Genomic DNA, 21,369 nt, shown 5'->3' with positions numbered 1-21,369 from the left:
AATGACTAAGAAAAAAGAAAATTTTTATACAACCATCATTCAAGGTGATTTCACCTGGTAGATAAGATTACTAACTCTGCCTGGGCACTCCTAAAATGGGTCTCAGGAAGTGACTGATTTGCAGGCTTTTAGGGACAGTTAGTTATCAACTTATAGAAAATACTTACTTGACTCAGGCTTTTTTTCTGATTCTCTTTTGCCTGTTTCTGCAGTTATTCTTATTAAATATATGCTATATCTTCTTATACTATCTTGTAAGTCTTTCAGTTTTTTCAACTAGTTTCTTTGTGCTGCTCTCTCTTAAATTTGAGCAATACCTTCAACTCTGTCCTGTAACTGATCCTTTGACTGCATTATATCTGTGGTTTAAATGATCTTCTGGGTTACACCATTTAGTTTTAGAACATATACAAAAATAGATGGGGATTTTTTCCTCATTTTCCTGGATTTTAAGTAGCTTCTTGTTCTTTGTTCATAATTTAACTACTTTCTCTTATTTCTTATTAAACACGCTCATTTTCTGTTGTGACTCTAATAACAGCAGAATTTACAGTCTTTATGGGTCCAATTATTTTGTTCATTGCTTTTGCTTACTCATGGTGCCTTGTTCCATCAGTATTCGTAATTTTTATTAAGGAACAATGGCAAAGAATATTCCAGAGGTGATGAATCCACAGAGAATCAAATAATCTCAAACCAAATAAATAAAAAGATATCCACGTAGAGACTTACAAACATGAAAGAGCAGACTGCCAGAGTAATTTTCCATGCTTATAATTTTAACTTACAATAGTGTTGGTTTAATAATTCTAGTTGCAGCAAGTTCTAGACTTGCAGGAAATCACGAAATACACGAAGCTTTGGCTTTGTGTTTTTATTGTTATTGTTGTTAGTGTTATGCTTTTATTTTTCAGCATTTGCATCATTATTTTATTGCTTAGGTATACATTTAGAAAGTTAAAGGTTTATTGCTTCTGTTTTGTTTCTTCTTAACTAAATCGCTTTAGACATTCAGTAATTGGGATGTTCCCGATGCTTCTTTTAATAATGATATTATCACATTTCTCGAATGAAAGCCGGAAGTAGATTTTTTTGTGGAAATGTAGATACCCAGATGTTATCTAGCATCAAGTTGTAGTTTGCAGTAAAACATGTATACTCACATATTGCTGACTCTTTCAACACCATGCTATATACCTGTGACTCATTTCCTTGGTACTACACACCTTTGCTTTCCACTAAAAAATGGAGAATTTGGCACACAAAAATATAACTTTTCAGTCTTTTTAGAAAGTAAGAATTTACTTGATTAGTTTAATTTTACATTTCCATATATCCAGATTTTTTTCACCAAATTTTAGTGGAGTATAAAAATGGCATTTCTTTGTATAATTTTTTTCTCTAGAGTTGCCAGCATAACTACTATGAGGACGCAAAAGCCTATGGATTCAAAAATAAGCTAATTATAGTTGCAGCTGAAACAGCTGGAAATGGATTGTATAATTTTATTGTTCCTCTCAGGGCATATTATAGACCAAAGAAAGAACTTAATCCCATAGTACTGCTATTGGATAACCCGTAAGTATATTTTAAAATACACAAAAAAGAAAATAGTTTTTTATATTATATTGTGTACAAAAATAATTGAATTTAATTTGCTGGTAGTATTTAAAATAAGAGACACTACGATACATGTTTCATTGGGAGACATATTCTGTGCTATGCTACAAGAAAATCATTGAATATGGTTATGTTTCATAAATACAGCTAAATAAGTCCTGGAATACTCTAAGAATTTTATTTAAAGCTATCTTGCAAGTCTTTATGTGCTCGTAATATTATGGGAAAAAGGCTGTTGAAAGAATTCTGGCAATTTTCCTTAAATTAATCAGCCTGAAAACTGCCAAAACTGGATTACTTGTAGTCTTTTTAAATAACTGTTAATTATCAGAAAAGCATTTACTGATCCACTTTTACCTACTATACCATACAGCAGCAGTATAAGCTGTTATGAGTATACCACTGTTAAAACATACATACTATAAAGTAATAAAATGATCCTTTCTCACATGCATTTATCTTGAAAACATTGAATTGATTTACTTTTGTTAAATAAGACTATTCGAGCATTTCAGTATCCCTTTTCTAAAGACTTTTTTTATTTATCAATCTGAAATCCAGAGTTACAGAGAAAGAGAAGGAGACAGAGAGAGGGCTGGGCCAAGCTCAAATCAGGAGCCTGGAACTCCATCCAGGTCTCCCACATGGTTGCAGGGGCCCAAGTACTTGCACCATCTTCTGCTGCTTTCCCAGGTGCATTAGCAGGGATTTGGATTGGAAGCAGAGCAGCGGGACTTGAACCAGTGCTCATAGGGGATACCAGCTTTGTAGGCAGCAGCTTAAACCACCACACCACAATGGTGCCTCCTCAAAATTGTTATTCAGATATTAACATAGGGCACTGTATCCCTGGGCTAAAGTTATTTTATTCTAAAATTATTATAACCTTGCCTGGAAATTAATGGCAGATGATCCTTAGATCAGTATGCTGCCTTAGGATCCTCCCAGTCTGCTTATTCATTCCAAAGTCATGCAAATTTTAGGATAAACTAAATGAATTCAAATTATGTTACCCTATCTTTGCCTTTTAAAGAAGTTTCTCACAGCAGAGATACCTCTCCAATATATTATCATTTCATTGTAGTGTTTATACTGAATATACTGTTATCAAAATACTCATTGCTAACTCTTTGTGGCATCATCATGACAGTGATGATTGTCTCTAAAGGCTGAGCACACTTGTGTTTTCAGGAGACAGATTTTCAGCTGTGATGACACAGTGCCTGTTTCATAGTTTTTTGGCAGATAAGCAAAGGGGAGGCTTATTTAGGGTAGGTGGTGTAGGGTTGGTGGGTGCAGAAACTTGTACCTGAAGTCTAAAGAAATACAAATTGTAAAACAAGCAGTAGAGCAAAAATTAGGAAGCTGGTGTTGTGGCGCAGTGGGTTAAGCTGTACATATTGGAGTGATGATTCCAGTCTCGGCTCTCCTGCTTCCAATCCAGCTCCCTCCTAATGCGCCTGAGAAGGCAGCAGAAGTTGGCCCAAGTGCTTGTGGCCAGGCCACCCATGTGTGAGACCCACATTGAATTCCTGGCTCCTGGCTTCAGCCTGGCCTAGAGCTGGTTTTTGCAGTCATTTGGAGAGTGCACCAGTAGATGGAAGATTCTCTCTCTCTCATTCTCTCTCTCTCTCCCCCTGTCCCCTCTGTCCCTTCTGCCCCCTCTGTCTTTCAAATAAATAAATAAATCTTTTTTAAAAAGAGAGAGAGTAAAGTTTGGGCTATGTGATGGCTGTGGCCAGAGTGACCGGAAGGCCCATCCGAGGCGTTTCTGAATGGGGCCTTAATTCTGAAGCATCTCAGGTGGGGAGCTCCGAGGGCCAGGCTGAGCAGCACACAGAGACCTCCAGCTGATTGTGTGAATTCTAATGTGTCAGACTTGTGCACAATTGCTTAGTGATGTGTCCACTTACCTAGAGACAGTATGTAAGACAGGGCTGTTCGAAAATTGATTGCCTTAGGGAAGCCCTACTGTATGGATCAAACTGAATCAGCTCAGGTCTGAGGTAACACAGAGGAAGACAGGAAGGAAATTGAGAGTAAAGAAGTGGGAACTGATGATAAGGCCAAGGGCAAAATTGTCTGTTCTTCTTTATATTTATTTATTGCAAGATCCAATTTACTGATAAATTTTCTCATAAACCAATTCCCTCCCCCATTAGTCTCTCCAAATTTAGTAATGGAGTTCACTTTGGACTCCTCTTTTTCGGTCTCCAATCTGGTAAATAATCCTATCTCAGAATCCTTAATTCCCTCTTTTTGCCCTTCTTATCCACCGGAGCTCATGATGGCGCCCAAGCCCTCTTTTGCAAGTTTACTTCGTGTAAATTGTAGGGGACAATAACAAATCAGTCCCTTTCTGTTCGGTTTTGATTAAAAGACTTCTAAAGTCTCTGATTACTGAAGGGTTAGTTGATCTGGCTATGAGAACTATAAAATCAAGTGGTGGTTTGTATAATCTTAATTCTTGGATTTGACTAATAACTGAAAAATCTGAAAATTCTACTTCTCTTAATTACTGGCAAACTGGTCAGTATTTCTGTATAAATATAGATACCGCATTTATCAAAAAATATTTTATCACAGACCATAAAGATCTATTAATAAAGCTGATATTCTTTAGGTCATTTAATAAAAGTTAATATTCTTTAATACTCTTAATATTCTCTACCCTCTGTTCATAAAGATAACTGTTAAGTATACTGTACATGTTGTTCATGATATTATACACTTTAACTTCACTTTCCATTTGATTCCCATAAGAAATGCATTTACATTAAAAACTGATGATTTATTAACCAGTTCAAAATCTCCAAGATTATGAATTACAACGTGAACTTTAAATAACTGAAAGACCTGTGACTTAGATATATCACTACCTCTTGTTTTCCAGATAATGTAAAACAGTCCCAAAGAAGTTAAATGACCTCTTCCGAGGTCAATTCTAGGATTAGAACTTCCTATGTAATTCCTAGCTTATTGTTTTTTCAACTCTATGATATTACCTAATGTAGTATTGATAAATGAAAAATAGAATTTGTCAGTTATATTTTAACTGCATTATTTTTGCATTGAAAATGCCCTTTGCCTTCCTTATGGCTGGAGATTCTTGTGGGGTTTGATTTTATTTCAATTTATTACATCATTATAATATTATAATTATTTCAGCTTATTTATTAAGTTGAAGATACATGCTGTAAAATCTGTAAGCTCCCTGTGTATTGCCCAAAAGTGTTCTCTAATTTTTGTTATCATTGTGATGTTCTCTGTTTCTTTGGCCAACAGTGAGTAAACACAAACAATACCAATAAATAGTGTTCCAGGAAGTTTTATGCAAGCCTTAAACAAATGAGGTATCTGTTGCTCTGAAATGGCTAGTATTTTTCTGTTTATCCTAAAGCATTATGAAAGTTATGTTTTCTTCTTTAAAATATTCCCAAGCTGTAGGGATTCATAAAATTATGATTTACTAGTATCTACTTCTACAATTATTCATTAGTTCAGGGGATTGACCTTATTTTAAATTCATATGGGCATTGTTTAAAACAACATTAGGTATATGACTATTTAGGAAATTCAGTTGAAAGATCAATTAATTCAATAAAAGATAAATAACAGATGTCATAAGTACATAGGTTTAAAATATAAATTAAATTTATAACATTCACACAGATAATATTCCAAAAGAAGCATTCACAATATTTTCAAATAGAAAGAATTTTAGTTCTAAAATGGCAATTAAGTAAAAGTCATATTGAAAAACATCTTTCACATGGGACTGTCTCATTAGAGCAGGTGTCAGCTCAAATTTGTTGGCCATCTGTTCTGTTTGGTCTGCTTTGCCATCCTGATTTTAAATATTTTCATTATCACTACAACCTAAAGGTCAGCTATTCATCTTATGACACCATTTCACATGAAAGAGAGAAAAGTAGGTAAAAAGCTGGAATACGTTTCCCAAAGCTGCACAAAGATGAGGTGCAGGATCCAGGCTTGTGTTCTTCTTACCTTCCAGCAAAATCTTGTTTATACCTCCCATTTGTTACATCAGTCTTCCCTTCACATACAATGCCAAGTCGACTTCAGTTTGCAAAGTAATGGTAAAACATCTGGTAGATCAGATCTGAGATAAGATCTAAGCCTATCTTATTGATATGAGCCTCAATTTGCTGCTTTGTAAAATGGTTAGAGACTATGGAAGATAATGTTATTATAAGACTATGAAAGGTAGTGCATATAAACACAAGTGCAATATTTGACATATGAAAGGCAGTCGGAAAAAGTCAATTTTCCTTCTGCCATTCAAGAAAATAGCACTATCTCTACTCAATGTGATGGGTGAATTTGTGTGAAAGCCCAATTAATAAAAACATTTATTTTAAGTAGTTGACATTAAACTTTTATATTTTTAGGAAGAAATAAACTACTTAATAATGGGATTTTGAAATGTTAAGTTGTGCTCATAAAGGCATATCAGACTCATTTCTTGAAGAACTGGAAATAAAAAATTATAGTTATTAATAAAACTGGAAAGAAATAATGGTCTTGAATTTTTCAATTCAATGAAAATTCAGACATCTTTTCAATTCCTAAAAAACGCTATTTAATATTCTCATATAATGGCAGTTTTTATTATGAGATTTTATGAGGATATAGGTTCTAGGTTCATAGTAATCAACTTTCTTAAAAGAACTGCAGAACCTTAATTAACAGTGTATTCTCATTTATCTTCTGTTTGTTAACATCAATTACTTGTCATATTTGTTGAATTCTTTTGTTTATTACTAGTTTTGGCTCGTTGAGTTTTGTTTGTATCTATGCATATTTATTCTGTCATATCTTTAGTTTCCCATCATAGTTATCTTTTTCTTGTTGATTTGAAATATTTCTTCATATTTAAAAAACTTTGATCTGTAAATTTTTATTAATAACAATTTTTGATATATACTTCTTATGTCCAGTTTTTTGTGATGGGCGTTATAATTGAATTTGTCATTTTCACCACTTTCCTTAAGATAGGCTTTCTATATTTAGCAGTCAGATAACAAAAACATACATTTAATTATATTATTTTTTTAATTTTTTTACATTCAACTCTGCATCTATGCTTTATAAGAGGTGTAATGTAACAAAGGACGTCTCTGATATTTGTAAATGTTTTATGGTTTATATAATAATGTCTATGATATAAAAGTTATGTTTGCCAATTAATTGCTCCCCAGCAATGAAAAAGATGAGACTGTTAAGAACATATGATATCCTTTATGTTACTCAATTACTAAGCAAGTTGTTGCTGTATATGATGTGGCCAGTTGCTGGCACAATGCATGTAAATGCACAGTTGATTTAATCTTTAAGTTTCAGGTTTCCTTTGAAACCACCTTTTTCAAAGTAGTAGTGAACTCATCTGTTTGTTATGTAAAATTAAGTATTGCCAAGAATATGGCAGAAACGCCTTAAATAATTAAATTAATCAGTATTGGATATTTACTAGGGTGGGAGGACTAGGTTTACCTTGTAACATAGCTAAATTCATGTAAGGGTGAACCATGCTACCTACAATATAGATGCTGATGCAAATTTCTAAGGATTTGGAAGACTGCTTATTGCCATTTATTTGGGGCAGAATTGCAAGTGACTAAAATTTATGTTTCCTAAAGCAAAACAATAATTATGATGGCCAAATATCTTTTATGATCTCTATGAGAAAAAGCAACAAAATGTCTAGGTCTTATCTTGAGTTTTAACTCCAACAGAAAGGTTGGTATAACACAGAGGCTCATTTTGTCACCCAGTGACCTCAATACTTGTTATTCCACAGAAGATTTCCAACATTTCCATTGAGCTGAGTGGTTCAATAATATTAAATACTATTACTAGGGTTTAGAAGAACAATGTATTACAGTGGATAGAGGGGCAGAGAAGACAGTCCAATGAAATTGAAATGACCTGGATGTAAAGAATGGGCAAGGTAAAAAAGGAAGGTATTCCAATCCAGATATATGTCTGTGATGAACAATGAAGAATGATGGACCCAGTTTACCTAAGTTATTGGCACATGAAATACTTGTTTTGTTGGAGTACAATTATGTATTTATATATATTTATAATGTAATGTATGTTATATACACAAGTATATATGTGGAGTTAGGCACCAAGAGAATAAATTAAAAATAGTAGTGAGAAAACACAAAGGTGGTTTTTCAAACCGCCACAAAATCTCAGTGCTGCTCCACTCTTGTGGGACCTGCATCTCCACAGTTTGGAGGCAAGGGGAGTGAGACACAGAGAGGTCTCAACCAACCATTTGAATGCCCTGCTTATTTCAAGAAGCAGCACAGTGTCTAGAAAGAGGGAAGAGGGAAATCTCCACTGTGTCACAGGCTGCTTCTGGAGTCTGTATTATTATATTTGTTATAAACAACATATATCAGGAGCTTAAAAACTGTTTATAGGCTACAGCTTTCTATATCCCTTCAATGCATGTCCTGGGATAATGGTAATATCCAATGCTAAAGAAAAGTCATCCAAAGCTGTGCATGTTAGTATTATGTTTAGCAGGAAGAGATTGGATGTAACAGATAACTCAATAACTAACAGCAAAAAGTTAAAATAACTGATAAACTAAATAATTGAGATTTTAAAAAAATGAACTGTGATACATTCATAAGCTAATATTGGTCTTTTAACTGACCAAAAAGAAATGGTATGATGGGGATAATTTAGTCAAAATTGTAAAAGCAGTATTACTTAAAAGGTTTTCTTTTTTTATATACTTTACTGAGCATTCATTTTATTTAGAGTGTAAGAGTAGGAGGGTAAATAACAGCAAAAAAAATAAATACAGGAGGAAAAGAGGTGACCCAGCTGGAATGAAGTATCTAGAAAATTGTAGGTCCTATTGGTTTCATTAGACTAGAATTTCCCTTTCCTTCAATTATGCTGGAAACTCACACTCAGCCTGCAACACCCAAATTAAACATCATCTCTAAACTCTTCCCTTGATTTCACCTGTTTACCTAAGTGGATTGTTTATTTTTATCAAATTAAAATACAATATAATTTGAAAATTTTTGTATGTGTTTTAAAAATTGCATTTACAAGTTAACACATTATTGTTTTAATAAATATCTGGGTATATTAAAATGATTTTTAAATAAATTTATGAATAAAAATGTTGAGTTAATAGATTCATGTATGAATTAGTAACTATAAAATTAATACAATAGATTAAGTATGTTTAGGAAACTATTGGGTTTCTAGGTCTTTCTTCAATATGCGAGAAAGATTTCCGTCATAATAAATATTTGCTCAACAATATATATTGGGTAAATCAATAAATTAAAGGGTGAATTCCTTTCATTGAAACTCTACTCTAATACATATTTTGGATGGTGATATGCATATTTGATTTGATCTGTTGATATATTGTAATGTATGCTATGATCATAAATCCCTTATAGAATGTTGCTCTTTAAAGTTATTGATATGCTATAATTAAGTCATCTAAGGAAAAAAAGAACACATTGTTTCTTCATTTTACAAGGCCTTCTCTTTTTTGGATAGCTTTTAAATTCTCTGATAAGGTTCTTTTAGTCATAATTAAGAGCAGTAATTCAGTATTTCTATAGGATTATGCGATAATATTTCTGATATAGAAAGCTGGAATACAACTTCTGAGGTCCATTACAAGTGCAAATGACATTTACTAATGAATGTAATGAAAAAGGGCACTTAAATGAATCTTGTTAGGAAGTGTTTAGTTTCGGAAATGCAAACTAAGTCAACTTACTTCCTTTCCCCAGAAGTGCTGCCACTGTTGTGACATTGTGTTTCATTTTGTAACCCATCTGCTACTTAGGCCAGATATGCATTTTCTGGATGCAATCTGTTGGTTTCCAATGGTTTACTACATGGTGGGCTCCATTGACAAGTAGGTGACAATATCTGGCACAGTGGTGTAGTGTCCTGTGGTTTGCCGTGTGCTGTGCCTTGTTTTTGCATGAGTGTAATTTTGCCATGTCAGTATTGCAAATATGACATACTTTGCATGTAGAGCTTATGTTCTTGTGTTATACATCGTGTATTAAATTCCCTTAGCAGTTGTCTGTTGTTGAAGTAAAACAAATCCTGCTGCATGTCAATTTTGTCAGTTTTGTCAGTTTCTAAAGCTATCAGTTTTGTGTCATCTATATGAATAAAATTATTACTACTGACAGAGTGGTGGGGAAAAAGCCTAAGAATTTAAAATCTTGATGCATTGGTATCATAACTACAGCTTCTGGAAACCTTTAGAATTGTTTAAAAGTACTCATTTTCTTAGTTTTATAAATTGGAGCATTTTCTTAAGAATTTACTTTTATTCCAGGCATATGTCACAGTGTATATAATTTCTTAATTTTTCAATTAAAAGGACACAAGTATATAATTGGTATTAAAATATAAATTAGTGTATGTGCGCCATAGTGAATTCCTAAGATACATTTTAAAATTATCAGAGAGCTAACATAATTGGAATATTATAAAATGTTACTTTAAAAAATTCTGCCACAGCCTTAAAAATGAAATGCTAATATTTATTCATTGGCACTTCAGTGCTTACATTTCACCTTGTAGTGTTAAAAAAAATCAGGTTTTGTATCTTTGAAAGTGTTGATTAGCTGTGAATTTGTGGAAGGTCAATCATGATGAACTATAGTTAGAGTCTATTCTCCATTAATATAACTTGCATCCAGTTCTCATAATACTTGCAAACTCACTAAAATGTAGTGAGATGTGCTAAAATCACCCTTAAAATCCTAGAAGTATTTTCTAACCAGTAATGTAACTTTGGAATTATTAACATTCATTAGAAAATCCAAATATTTAAAAGATAAAGAATACAAATACCCATCTTTTCTGGTGAGTAAAAGATCAAGGAGTGACAAATTCTAGAGTTCTTAATTGTCAACAAGTAAAAAACTGAAGTTTAGTGATGGCACAAGAGGGTTCATTATACAATTCTCTTTTGCTTATTTGACATTTTCCTTAAAAAAGAGAAACAAACAAATCTCTTTGAGTGAATTAAAACACACAGCCACTCACACTGCACCGTTATACACCGTTATTATACACCGTTATACTCCTCGGAGAAGGGAGTTTCAGCCGAGGGGTAGAAAGGCAAGCTTCTCTTGAGTCCCTAACTTTAGTCTAGTTTCCTTCCAGATTGCCTGTCTTGGGCCGCCATCTGGTGGCCAATGTGTGCAAAGCAGCCATCCTGAAGGAAGAACTTCGAAGAGAGGCCTTGCAGATCTGATAGCCATGAGTTACAGGAATATGTTGGTCACTTGCCCAAAAGAAGAAAAAAAAGATTAAGTGCAACATTAATAAACATAAAAATAATAATTTAAAGTCATACAGAAAAATCTACCTGCTGCAGGAATACCATTCCAATATTGTGTATTTCTTATGAATGTAAACTCATGCTTAATTATAATTACTAAAATAATTTTCCAAAGTTAGGAGCAAAATATAGTAGTATCCCAAGGGTGTAACTAACTGGCACATCTGAGTACAGATAGCTGTTAGCAGTTTAGCACAGGTACTCTATGGTGAAATTTGAGGCAAGCATTAACTTCAGCTTATTAAATTATTCCCCATTGAATAGTTATCCTTCCTATCTTAGCTTCCATCCATGTAACCTCATCTAGTCAGTCTCACCTTCTACTGTCTCATCTTCCCCTTTGTCTATTTATTTATCATAGAGATGTTATTTTTATGGGAAAAAAAGATTGTGAGCTAAAATAGGATGAGATGATCATCAAAAATTTTAAGATGGTTTGAAGTCATATGATCTAGGCATCATTTTTATGAGCTACAAGAGACCATATTAAATCCATCTCCATCTGACTCTTCCCTTTTTAAATGTGTTTTGAAAGATGTAAGGACAAGTATGCCAGACTTCCCAGATACAAAAAGGACCCAAATATCCCCATGGCTTTAAACTGGAGGTCATTTATATTTGTTAGATTATGGTCCTGAGCCCTCTTACTATGGGAAATTTATTTGGAATAACATTCTATTTCCACAGTTTTAGCCATAAAATCTCTGCTACAGAACACTGTTCCTAATTCAAGCAAAATATTTTTTCTAGACTACTCTTGGGGATCTTGGACTCAAGGCTTCAGTAATACTCTCTCGCCTAATCACAGAGTAAGAAATTCTGCTTCCCACCTTCCCATAAAAGGAAAATAATTCCCTCAAATGTGAAATGGCTAACTCAACCAACGATGACTTGGGAAAGATCCTCAGCGCCCTGACGCTCCAATTTAAGAATCTATAAGGAACTGCTGTTCTTTAATTTTTATATTTCCTATTTTAAGTCAAAAGATGTGGAAATCAATTAACCCATTTACTTTTGTTTGTTTTCAATCAACTCTGCACCTAGAACATTTTTTTACACATTCAAGTTTAGTCTTCCCCATCCAATTCAGCCCTCCATTTTCTAGTTTGTGTGAAGCAGAAGTAGTGAGAATAATGCTTTCCTTGTTTCAGTGTTGGTGGTAAACTTTTTCTTTTTATTCTTCGGGAGAATAGTAGGTAAAGCGTTTATAAGAGATAGTTTAGGAGAATATAGACTATATTATGGCTCACAGGTGTTTATACCCTGGTTTAGTGATTACTCCAGTAAAGCTAAAGAAATTAGGTTATTCAATCACTCTCTCAAAAACTTAGGCTAGGCAAGCTGTAGGCTGGAGCACAACAGATTCATATGTTTCTTATGCCTGGGCTGTGTAAAACCAGTCTATAACACTTTACTCTTACATAAATAATAGACATTTAAAAATAAACATTTCATAGTTTTATATTTCTTCATTAGATTTGACCACCTAAATTAATACGGCAATTATTTATTTATCTATTCTTACCAAAAATAATTCAGAAATAAAAATATGTAATGCTGCATCTTTGTAATAGTATGTTAACTAAGAAATATTCTAACATGCTCTATTTCTATTTGACTGCCAAATTGGTGTTTCAGTGTTTCATTTATATAATTAAAAGTGATTAAATAATCTTAACATAGATATTCTGAAAACATTAAGACCTAATGAAGTGTAAAGAGCCCAAAATAAAAATTACTTTATCTCAATACATAATATTATAATTCCCAATAATGTTTACCTGTGCAGTCTGTAAAAGTCACCTCTAAGGGCAACTTAGAGAAGTGCAGGGAATAAGAACATTTTAGCACAGATTCTAATCTGGTAATTTGCTTAAAGTCCACTTTTCTCTGTTGATTTTTTATCAAAGCCTAGATGATTTACTCAGGTGTGGAGTGACCTTTGCTGCCAACATGGTGGTTGTGGACAAAGAGAGCACCATGAGCGCAGAGGAGGACTACATGGCAGACGCCAAGACCATTGTCAACGTGCAGACTCTTTTCAGGCAAGTATCCGCGTGGCCCGACCCCATCACTGGCTTTGTGCTGAACAAGTGGACCATGTTTGCATCTGGCCCTGTGTGAGCAATGAACTTGGGGCACTTACACTGACTTAGTTGATTCATTTATTCATTTTATCATTAAAGAAATATTTCTGTGGTACCTGATGTATGAGTGGCACTGCATACAATTAAATTTTTAAAATTAGATCAGTAACTTGTCTTTTTAAAAGAAATAGAATGATATAAGTATTTTCTCAGCTCAGCAATAACACATTGTAAAATATCATGTACAATAGCAATCAAAATTTCAGACAGTCTATCTTTGCTCTAATTTGGCTTCATGCCTGCCACTGATGAGAGGCATACATTTACAAACTGGACAGGTAGGATTGAAAGTTGCCAGGTTTGAGAACAGGTACTTCATGCACGTTAGAAGCAATATCATAGCCTTATCCTCATTATTGTCCTGTCTTGCAATAGTTAAATGAAATATTGAGGTACTAAATTATGAAAGTAAACAAAACAATCTCAACTCTATCATCATCCCAGTCTCCACATTCCTACCTTCATATTGTCCCAGATCATGTATGAAGGTACTTCAGAAGTTTATGGAAAAATAGAATTGAAGATATGTTAAGATTTATTTATTTATTTGAAAGTCAGAGATACACAGAGGAGAGGCAGAGAGAGAGAGAGAGAGAGAGAGAGGTGTCTTCCATTGATGGTTCACTCCCCAATTGGCTGCAATGGCTGGAGCTGCGCCAATCTGAAGCCAGGAGCCAGGAGCTTCTACCAAGTCTCCCACATGGGTGCAGGGGGCCCAAGGACTTGAGCCATCTTCTACTGCTTTCCCAGGCCATTAGCAGAGAGCTAGATTGTAAGTGGAGCATCCGGGTCTCAAACCGGTGCCCATATGGGATGCTGGCGCTTCAGGCCAGAGTATTAACCTACTGCGCCACAACACCGGCCCCATTCCACAAACTTTTAAAAGACTAATGATTTAGGTGCTAATTGTCTCAGTTTTTTAGGTTCAGTTCAGACTTTAGAGATAAGAGCCCCGATGTGAATCTCAGTTAAATTGAATATCTTGGATATAATCTTAGGCAAATTAGTTTCCTCCTCTAAATCTCGATTTCTTAATCACAAGATTACTTGAGATTTAAAAATATGTGTTGCCTGAACACATGCCTGGTTTGTTTTAATTGCTTAATAATTACCAGCTATTGCAATCATTAGCTCTATAATTGTCACTGCCCTGTGGCAGAGGTCTTGAACCCTTCAGCAGCCAACTGAATCCCACAGCTCCCTAGCTTTATATCGTGCAGTGCAACACCTGATGTCAGTAAAATGTGTTTTCCCTTGCCTGGAAAATCAATGATAATATTAACCTGGCTTGGGATGTTAATATCAAGACCAGATATCAGGTCTGTGAAGAACCTGTCACAGTGCCCAGGAAATCCAACCTGCGGTTGCACAAGAACCTGTCGTTTCAGAAGGAGGAACACACACTGTTATGTTAGGATAACACTGTGGTACACTTTGTAAGCAGCTAGCAAGTCACACAGCCGTGCTAAACAGTGCACGTCGGGGCCAGTGCTATGGTGCTGTAGGTTAATCTTCTGCCTGCGGGGCCAGCATCCCATATGGGCGCCAGTTCTAGTCCTGGCTGCTCCTCTTCCAATCCAGCTCTCTGCTATGGCCTGGGAAAGCAGTAGAAGATGGCCCAAGTCCTTGGGCCCCTGCATCCACGTGGGAGACCCAGAAGAAGCTTCTGGCTCCTGGCTTCACATCAGTGCAGCTCTGGCTGTTGCAGCTGTTTGGGGAGTGAACCAATGGATGGAAGACCTCTCTCTGTGTCTCTCCCTCTCACGGTAACTCAAGCTCTCAAATAAATAAATAAAATCTTTTAAAAATTAAACTGTGCACCTCAAGGGAGTATAGGACATGTTAAATACATGGTGCATACCGAAGAATTTTTTTTTCTCTAGAGAATAAAAACAAAAATTGTGGAGCAGAAATGTAATTCAAGAATGAAACTCATAGCCAGTAAATAAAGTAAAATCATACATTTTGATTTCAAGCTTAGCAAAAGCTAATTATAGTTTTAGCAAGAGAGGATCCTGGGACCTTTTGATTAAATATGCTCTTTCAGTTTTCAATTTCCTATGAGTTTGTTTCCATTATGGTCAACTTTTCATTGATTTTACTTTTATTGTAAGTTCTCTGAAAGAATTATTTGATTCCAAGATAATAATGAATACTTAGCTTACCAAGAGGTTCAAAGATGCTAATTAATTATTTAAAACTAACTGGCCAGAGTAATTAAGGGTGAAAATACACATGGCAACAGACTGCAAAGCCAGTCCTTCCCTGAACATCAGGCCCGGCAGCTTATCACCACACAAAGAATGAAGGGATGAATGCAAATTAATTTTGGGTCCCTGGACTACTAGGTTTACCTGTTTTCAGCAGTGCAATATTCTAAAAATGATTTCATTCCTTATGGCATCTAGATCAAGTAGTTTTGAGCAAAAGTTTTTTTTTTTTAACTTTTATTTAATGCATATAAATTTCCAAAGTACGACTTATGGATTACAATGGCTTCCCCCCCATACCGTCCCTCCCACCCACAACCCTCCCCTTTCCCACTCCCTCTCCCCTTCCATTCACATCAAGATTCATTTTTGATTATCTTAATATACAGAAGATCAGCTTAGTATACATTAAGTATGGATTTCAACAGTTTGCTCCCACACAGAAACATAAAGTGAAAAATAATAGATGATTTTTTTAAATGATGATGAAATCAGAGCAGACCTATTGTCATGTTTAATCCCAGTGAGAGTCAAGTTGGGAATTGATAATTTCTTTTTTTTTTTTTTTTTACAGAGGATCAGTTTAGTATGCATTAAGTAAGGATTTTAACAGTTTGCACCCCCATAGAAACACAAAGTGAAATATATTGTTTGAGTACTCGTTATAGCATTAAATCTCAATGTACAGCACATTAAGGATAGAGATCCTACATGAGGAGTAAGTGCACAGTGACTCCTGTTGTTGACTTTACCAATTGACACTCCTGTCTATGGCATCAGTAATCTCCCTATGCTCCAGTCATGAGTTTCCAAGGCTATGGAAGCCCTCTGAGTTCTCCGACTCTTATCTTGTTTAGACAAGGTCATAGTCAAAGTGGAGGTTCTCTCCTCCCTTCAGAGAAAGGTACCTCCTTCTTTGATGACCTGTTCTTTCCACTGGGATCTCACTCGCAGAGATCTTTTGCCAGAGTGTCTTGGCTTTCCATGCCTGAAATACTCTCATGAGCTTTTCAGCCAGCTCCGAATGCCTTTAGGGCTGATTCTGAGGCCAGAGTGCTATTTAGGACATCTGCCATTCTATGAGTCTGCTGAGTATCTCACTTCCCATGTTGGATCACTCTCCCCTTTATTTACTCCATCAGTTAGCATTAGCAGGTACTAGACTTGTCTATGTGCTCCCTTTGACTCCCAGTCCCTTCACCATGACCAACTGTGAACTGAAACTGATCACCTGGAACAGTGAGATGGCATTGGTACATGCCACCTCGATGGGATTGAATTGGAATCCCCTGGTATGCTTCCAACTCCACCACTTGGGGCAAGTCAGCCTGAGCATGTCCCAAATTTTACATCTCTTCCCTCTCCCATTCCCACCACCATGTTCAACAGGGATCACATTTCAGTTAATTTTCAACACTTAAGAATAACTGTGTATCAATTACAGATCTAAACCAGTCATATTAAGTAGAACAGATAAAAAAACTACTAAGAGGGATAATGTATTTGAGCAAAAGTTTTTAAAAGATCTAATAGATAGCCAAATTGCAGATTAGTCATATCTTTTCTTTCCTTTCCTATGCCCTGTAAAAATGTTATCAATACTTTATACATAACATATACAGTATTTTTTCAGGAAAGAAAATTCTATGAAAACTCTTTATATTTTTATTTATTTTCATTTTATTTGAAAGTCAGAACAGAGTGAGACAGAGATCTTCCATCTGCTGGTTCACTCCCCACGTGCCAAGGCTGAGACAGGCCAAAGCCAGGAACCTGGGACTAAATCCTGGTGTCTCAAGTGGGTAGCAGGGACCCAAATACTTCAGCCATCATCTGCAACTTCCCAGCATGCTTATTAGCAGGAAACTGGATGGCAGGAGTAGGCAGGCCTCCTTGGTGGCCTCCTGACGGCATTTTAAATAGGGCTTCCTTTGTTTTTGTTTTTTTGTTTTTTTTTTTTTTCCTACTTGTTCTGCAGCTTGAATTGGTCCTTTGAGCTCTTACCTGTCCAGTTCTACTAAGTCAAGAGGACTTAAAATAGAGAACCTCATTAACCCACTTGCAGCAAATGTTTGTGTAGAGAGTGAGTGTGAGAGGTGTAGAGTTAGGGGAGAGTTGAGTGCATGAAAATACATGGTTTTATAATTGAAAACTGAACTACATGATAATAGGAGAGGAAAAACACAATACCATCTAGCTTCTAAATTCTGAGCCAGGGTCACTCCAGCAGATTAATAAAGTGGAGTAACAAGATTAAAAAGACAGACTAGAGAAGAGTCACTGATCACTTACCTTGATTTGTTCCTTCCCCAGTGACCAAGTTTCCTTTATGGGCTCTCGATAGTCATTGGCAGAGAGTTTGTTCTGGGACCACCTGTGCCCCGTGTAAGGGCACCACAAAACACACCAGACACCAGAGTAAGGGAGAAGGTTTATTGTTAGGTGGGGGGAACCCAACAGGCTGAAGAGAGAGGGTGAGAGAGGGCAAAGAGGGGAGAGGAGGAAGAGGAAGAGGAAGAAGAGAGCCTGTGCAGGAAGGCAGGCCTGGTACACCGTGCAGGGATGAGGGAGTGGGAGCAGCAAATCCCCTTAGAGTGGGGTGGAGTCTACGCTTGTGGTGTGGCTGTTTGGTCACCTGACTCCTGGTAGCCAGGCTGGACTTAGGAACTGAAACTTAACTCTGGAGAGACCAACAAGATGGCGACTGGGCCAGAGCCTAAGATGGCACTCAGGGCTTGAGATGGCCCCTCAGAGAAGACCGCGCCATTTCATGAACACTTAGAGGTTCTACTGCTTTCCCAGGCCGTTAGCACAGAGCTCGATTGGAAGTGGAGCAGCCAGGACTGGAACCGGCACCCATATGGGATGCTGACACTGCAGGCAGTGGCTTTACCAGCTATGCCACAGTGCCAGCCCCTTCATGTCTACTTCTAACGTAAGACTCCCTTCAGAAGTGCCTATAAAGCTGATTTGGTGGTGATGCATTATCTTGGTTTTTTCAGTACCAGCGAAATACCTTATTTGTCCCCTGCTTCTAAAGTGTAACTTCATTGGATATAATACTCTTGGTTATGGATATTTTCCATTTAAGATCTTGAATATATCATCCCACACTCTTCTAGCCTGTAGGGTTTCTGAGAAGTCTGTTGTTAGTGTACAGGTAACTTGATGCTTTTCTGTTACTGTCTTTAGGATTCTCTCCTCATCTTTAACTTGAAAATCTCACTACAGAGTGCCTTGGAGAAGATCTTTGTATGGCTGAGTGTACGTGGTCCCTTTTGAGCTTCTGGATGTCCGTGTCTTTTTTTTTTTTCAAGATTCAGGAAATTTTCAACTATTATTTCATTTAGCAGTTTCTCAACACCTTTTTCCTTCTCTTTTCCTTCAGGAATACCAGTAATGCAAATATTTTTTTTTTTTTTTTTTGACAGGCAGAGTGGACAGTGAGAGAGAGAGACAGAGAGAGAAAGGTCTTCCTTTTGCCGTTGGTTCACTCTCCAATGGCCGCCGCTGCAGCCGGCGCACCGCGCTGATCCTGGCAGGAGCCAGGAGCCAGGTGCTTTTCCTGGTCTCCCATGGGGTGCAGGGCCCAAGCACCTGGGCCATCCTCCACTGCACTCCCTGGCCATAGCAGAGAGCTGGCCTGGAAGAGGGGCAACCGGGACAGAATCCGGCGCCCCAACCGGGACTAGAACCCGGTGTGCCGGCGCCGCAAGGTGGAGGATTAGCCTATTGAGCCACGGCGCCGGCTGCAAATATTTGTTTATATAATGGTTTGCCATATTTCATGTAGACTTTCTTCATTCTTTTTAATTCTTTTATCTTTATTTTTGTTTGCATGGGTTATTTTAAAAGTCTGTACTTGAGGTCAGAAATTATTTTCTCCACTTAGTATTTTCTTTTGTTAAAACTCTTAATTGTTTTTTGTAATTTCATTGATTGAAGTTTTAATCCTCACAATTTCTATTTGGTTCTTCTTAATGGTTTCTATCTTCCTAGTGAAATTTTTATTCATGTTACCAATTGTTTTCCTCATTTCTTAAACTGTATCTGTATTCTATTGGTTGCATATCATTGAGTCTTCTTACAATCATAATTTTCAATTCTAATTCTGGCATTTCATTGATTTCCATCAGATCAGGATCTACCTCAGGGAGAACTATTGTGTTCTTTTGGCAGTATCATTCTACCTTGCTTCTTAGTGTTTCCTGTGTCTCTACGTTGACATCTGTGCATCTGGTATAACAGTCCCTTCTTTATGGAGTAGGTTTTATTAGAAAAGATTTTATTATTCAGATGGAATGCAGGGTATCACTTGGCTTATTGATTTGGCTTTGGGTCTAGGCTACTCCAGATGTGTAACCCCTGGGTGATTTCTTTTGTGTGGTCTAGTCTGCTGCAGTTGATATAGATGGAAGTATAATTTTGAGTTGAATATGGACTTCCTACTGTGTATCTCAGTCCCCAGCGAGTTGGGTATCCATTACACTAGGGATGTGGTAGACTGGGCCTCATTCTTGGTGCTTAGAGACACAAAGGGAGCATTCTCCTTGTCCCACTTGTCTCACTGGCACGACTGAGTGATGCTGAGGCTGTCGTACCAATAGCTATAGCTGTAAAACTGTGTGATGTGGGTGGGACCTTCCCCAGGTACTGCTGGGAAAATGCACCTGGTGCTGGGTTTATAGCACCAAAAGCCCTGCTCCCAGGAGCGAGGGATGTGAACTGAAACGTGCTCAATAACAGAGTGACTACAGGTACACAGGAGATTTTGCACTGGCTGGTATGGATCTGGAGAGTTGGAATGCGGGCAGATTCTTCCCTGGGTCCTAGCAGGTAAATTCCAGTGGGTTTGAGGAAATTGTATTGATTGCCACAGTCCTCGTGTTGCAGGATACAGTGAGGTCATTACCCAGGTCTCCCAGGGCTGGAGCCCATGTTGGGGATGATGGTAGCCACCTGTAATGTAGATAGAGCACTCCAGGTACCAAGAGTGAGTGTGAGTTACTTCAAAGATGGTAAAACCGACATCAACAGACCCAGCTCTGCAAGGCAGGGTTGGAGCTGCCCCCAGTTCTCATGCAGCATGCAAGGATGTTGCTGGGGCTTGTGCCTGGGGCTCCCAGCTCCATTAGCTAGGACGTGCAGAGGGAACTTCCACAGGTAAGGTCTGGACTTTTTTATGGGCTGCTGCTAGTGTTAGCCCTAAGAAGCTGAGGAAACCCTCATGTATCATACACAGTGAGCACAGCTGTAGGGCTCATACCCAAACTTCCTCCAGTTGCAGAATGCAGGAGATCTCTCTACTATGTGAACCTCCATGACTGGCTTTGGTCACTTCGGCAACAGTGTAACTGCTTGCTGTCTGCTGAGTCAGGGCATTTTCAGTCACAACTCACCACATCCAGTTGTGTCTGGTGCTTTGGGTGTTGGGAAAAGGGTGGGAGGCAATGAGGCCTCCCTTCCCAGAGCAAAGTAGTAGCTCAAACCCCAGTCAGCTCCATAGGCCAGACCAATGGTCAGTGTAGAACTACGGAATTCTCCCGCAGACAAAGATACTGGTGGCGGGGTTCTGCAGCTGGGAAGCCACTGCAATTTCTTTCTTCCTTGTCCTGGGAAATCAGCGTCTCCCAGCCACGAACCGGCTGCCTAGATACAGGATGCGGATGGTGGTGCAGCTGACTGTGCACAGTGGAGAGCTGCCCGCAGTGAACACTGTCTCCTGATACATTGCAAGTGGCTGCTATTTTCAGACATATCAACCGGTGTTGGGTGACAATGCCCATTTTTTTGAGATTTAGTTGTTTATTTGAAAGGAAGAATTACAGAAAGAGATAGAAAAGAGAGGGAGGGAGGGAGAAAGATATGTCTTATATTTGCAGGTTCACTCCCCAAATGGCTACAATGATCAGGACTGGAGCAGGCTGAAGCCAGGAGCCAGGAGCTTCTTCTGGGTCTCCCATGTGGCCCAAGCACTTGGACCGTCCTCCACTGCTTTCCCTGGCGCATT

The 21,369-nt window shown here is 37.3% G+C and overlaps 1 protein-coding gene across 6 annotated transcripts in view; it reads left to right on the top strand.

Annotated features, from left to right (window-relative positions):
- Positions 1-21,369, top strand: part of KCNT2 (potassium sodium-activated channel subfamily T member 2) — a 409,716-nt gene that overhangs the window by 314,737 nt on the left and 73,610 nt on the right. For 3 of the 6 annotated variants that reach the window (XM_089312023.1, XM_017347888.4, XM_002717687.6), the window contains 3 exons: positions 1,406-1,578; positions 9,482-9,553; positions 12,913-13,047. In XM_089312023.1, coding sequence (XP_089168149.1) covers positions 1,406-1,578; positions 9,482-9,553; positions 12,913-13,047 — 380 coding nt within the window. The remainder of the gene's footprint in view (positions 1-1,405; positions 1,579-9,481; positions 9,554-12,912; positions 13,048-21,369) is intronic. The other 3 variants (XM_051820440.3, XM_008268722.5, XR_016219489.1) reach the window with 2 other exon arrangements.

The sequence above is a fragment of the Oryctolagus cuniculus genome, chromosome 13 (assembly GCF_051225735.1).
Source record: "Oryctolagus cuniculus isolate XC-2025 breed Fujian yellow rabbit chromosome 13, ASM5122573v1, whole genome shotgun sequence".
Classification (NCBI taxonomy): Eukaryota; Metazoa; Chordata; class Mammalia; order Lagomorpha; family Leporidae; genus Oryctolagus; species Oryctolagus cuniculus.
Note: the sequence above shows the minus strand (reverse complement) of the source record. Positions and strands in the feature narration are given on the sequence as shown.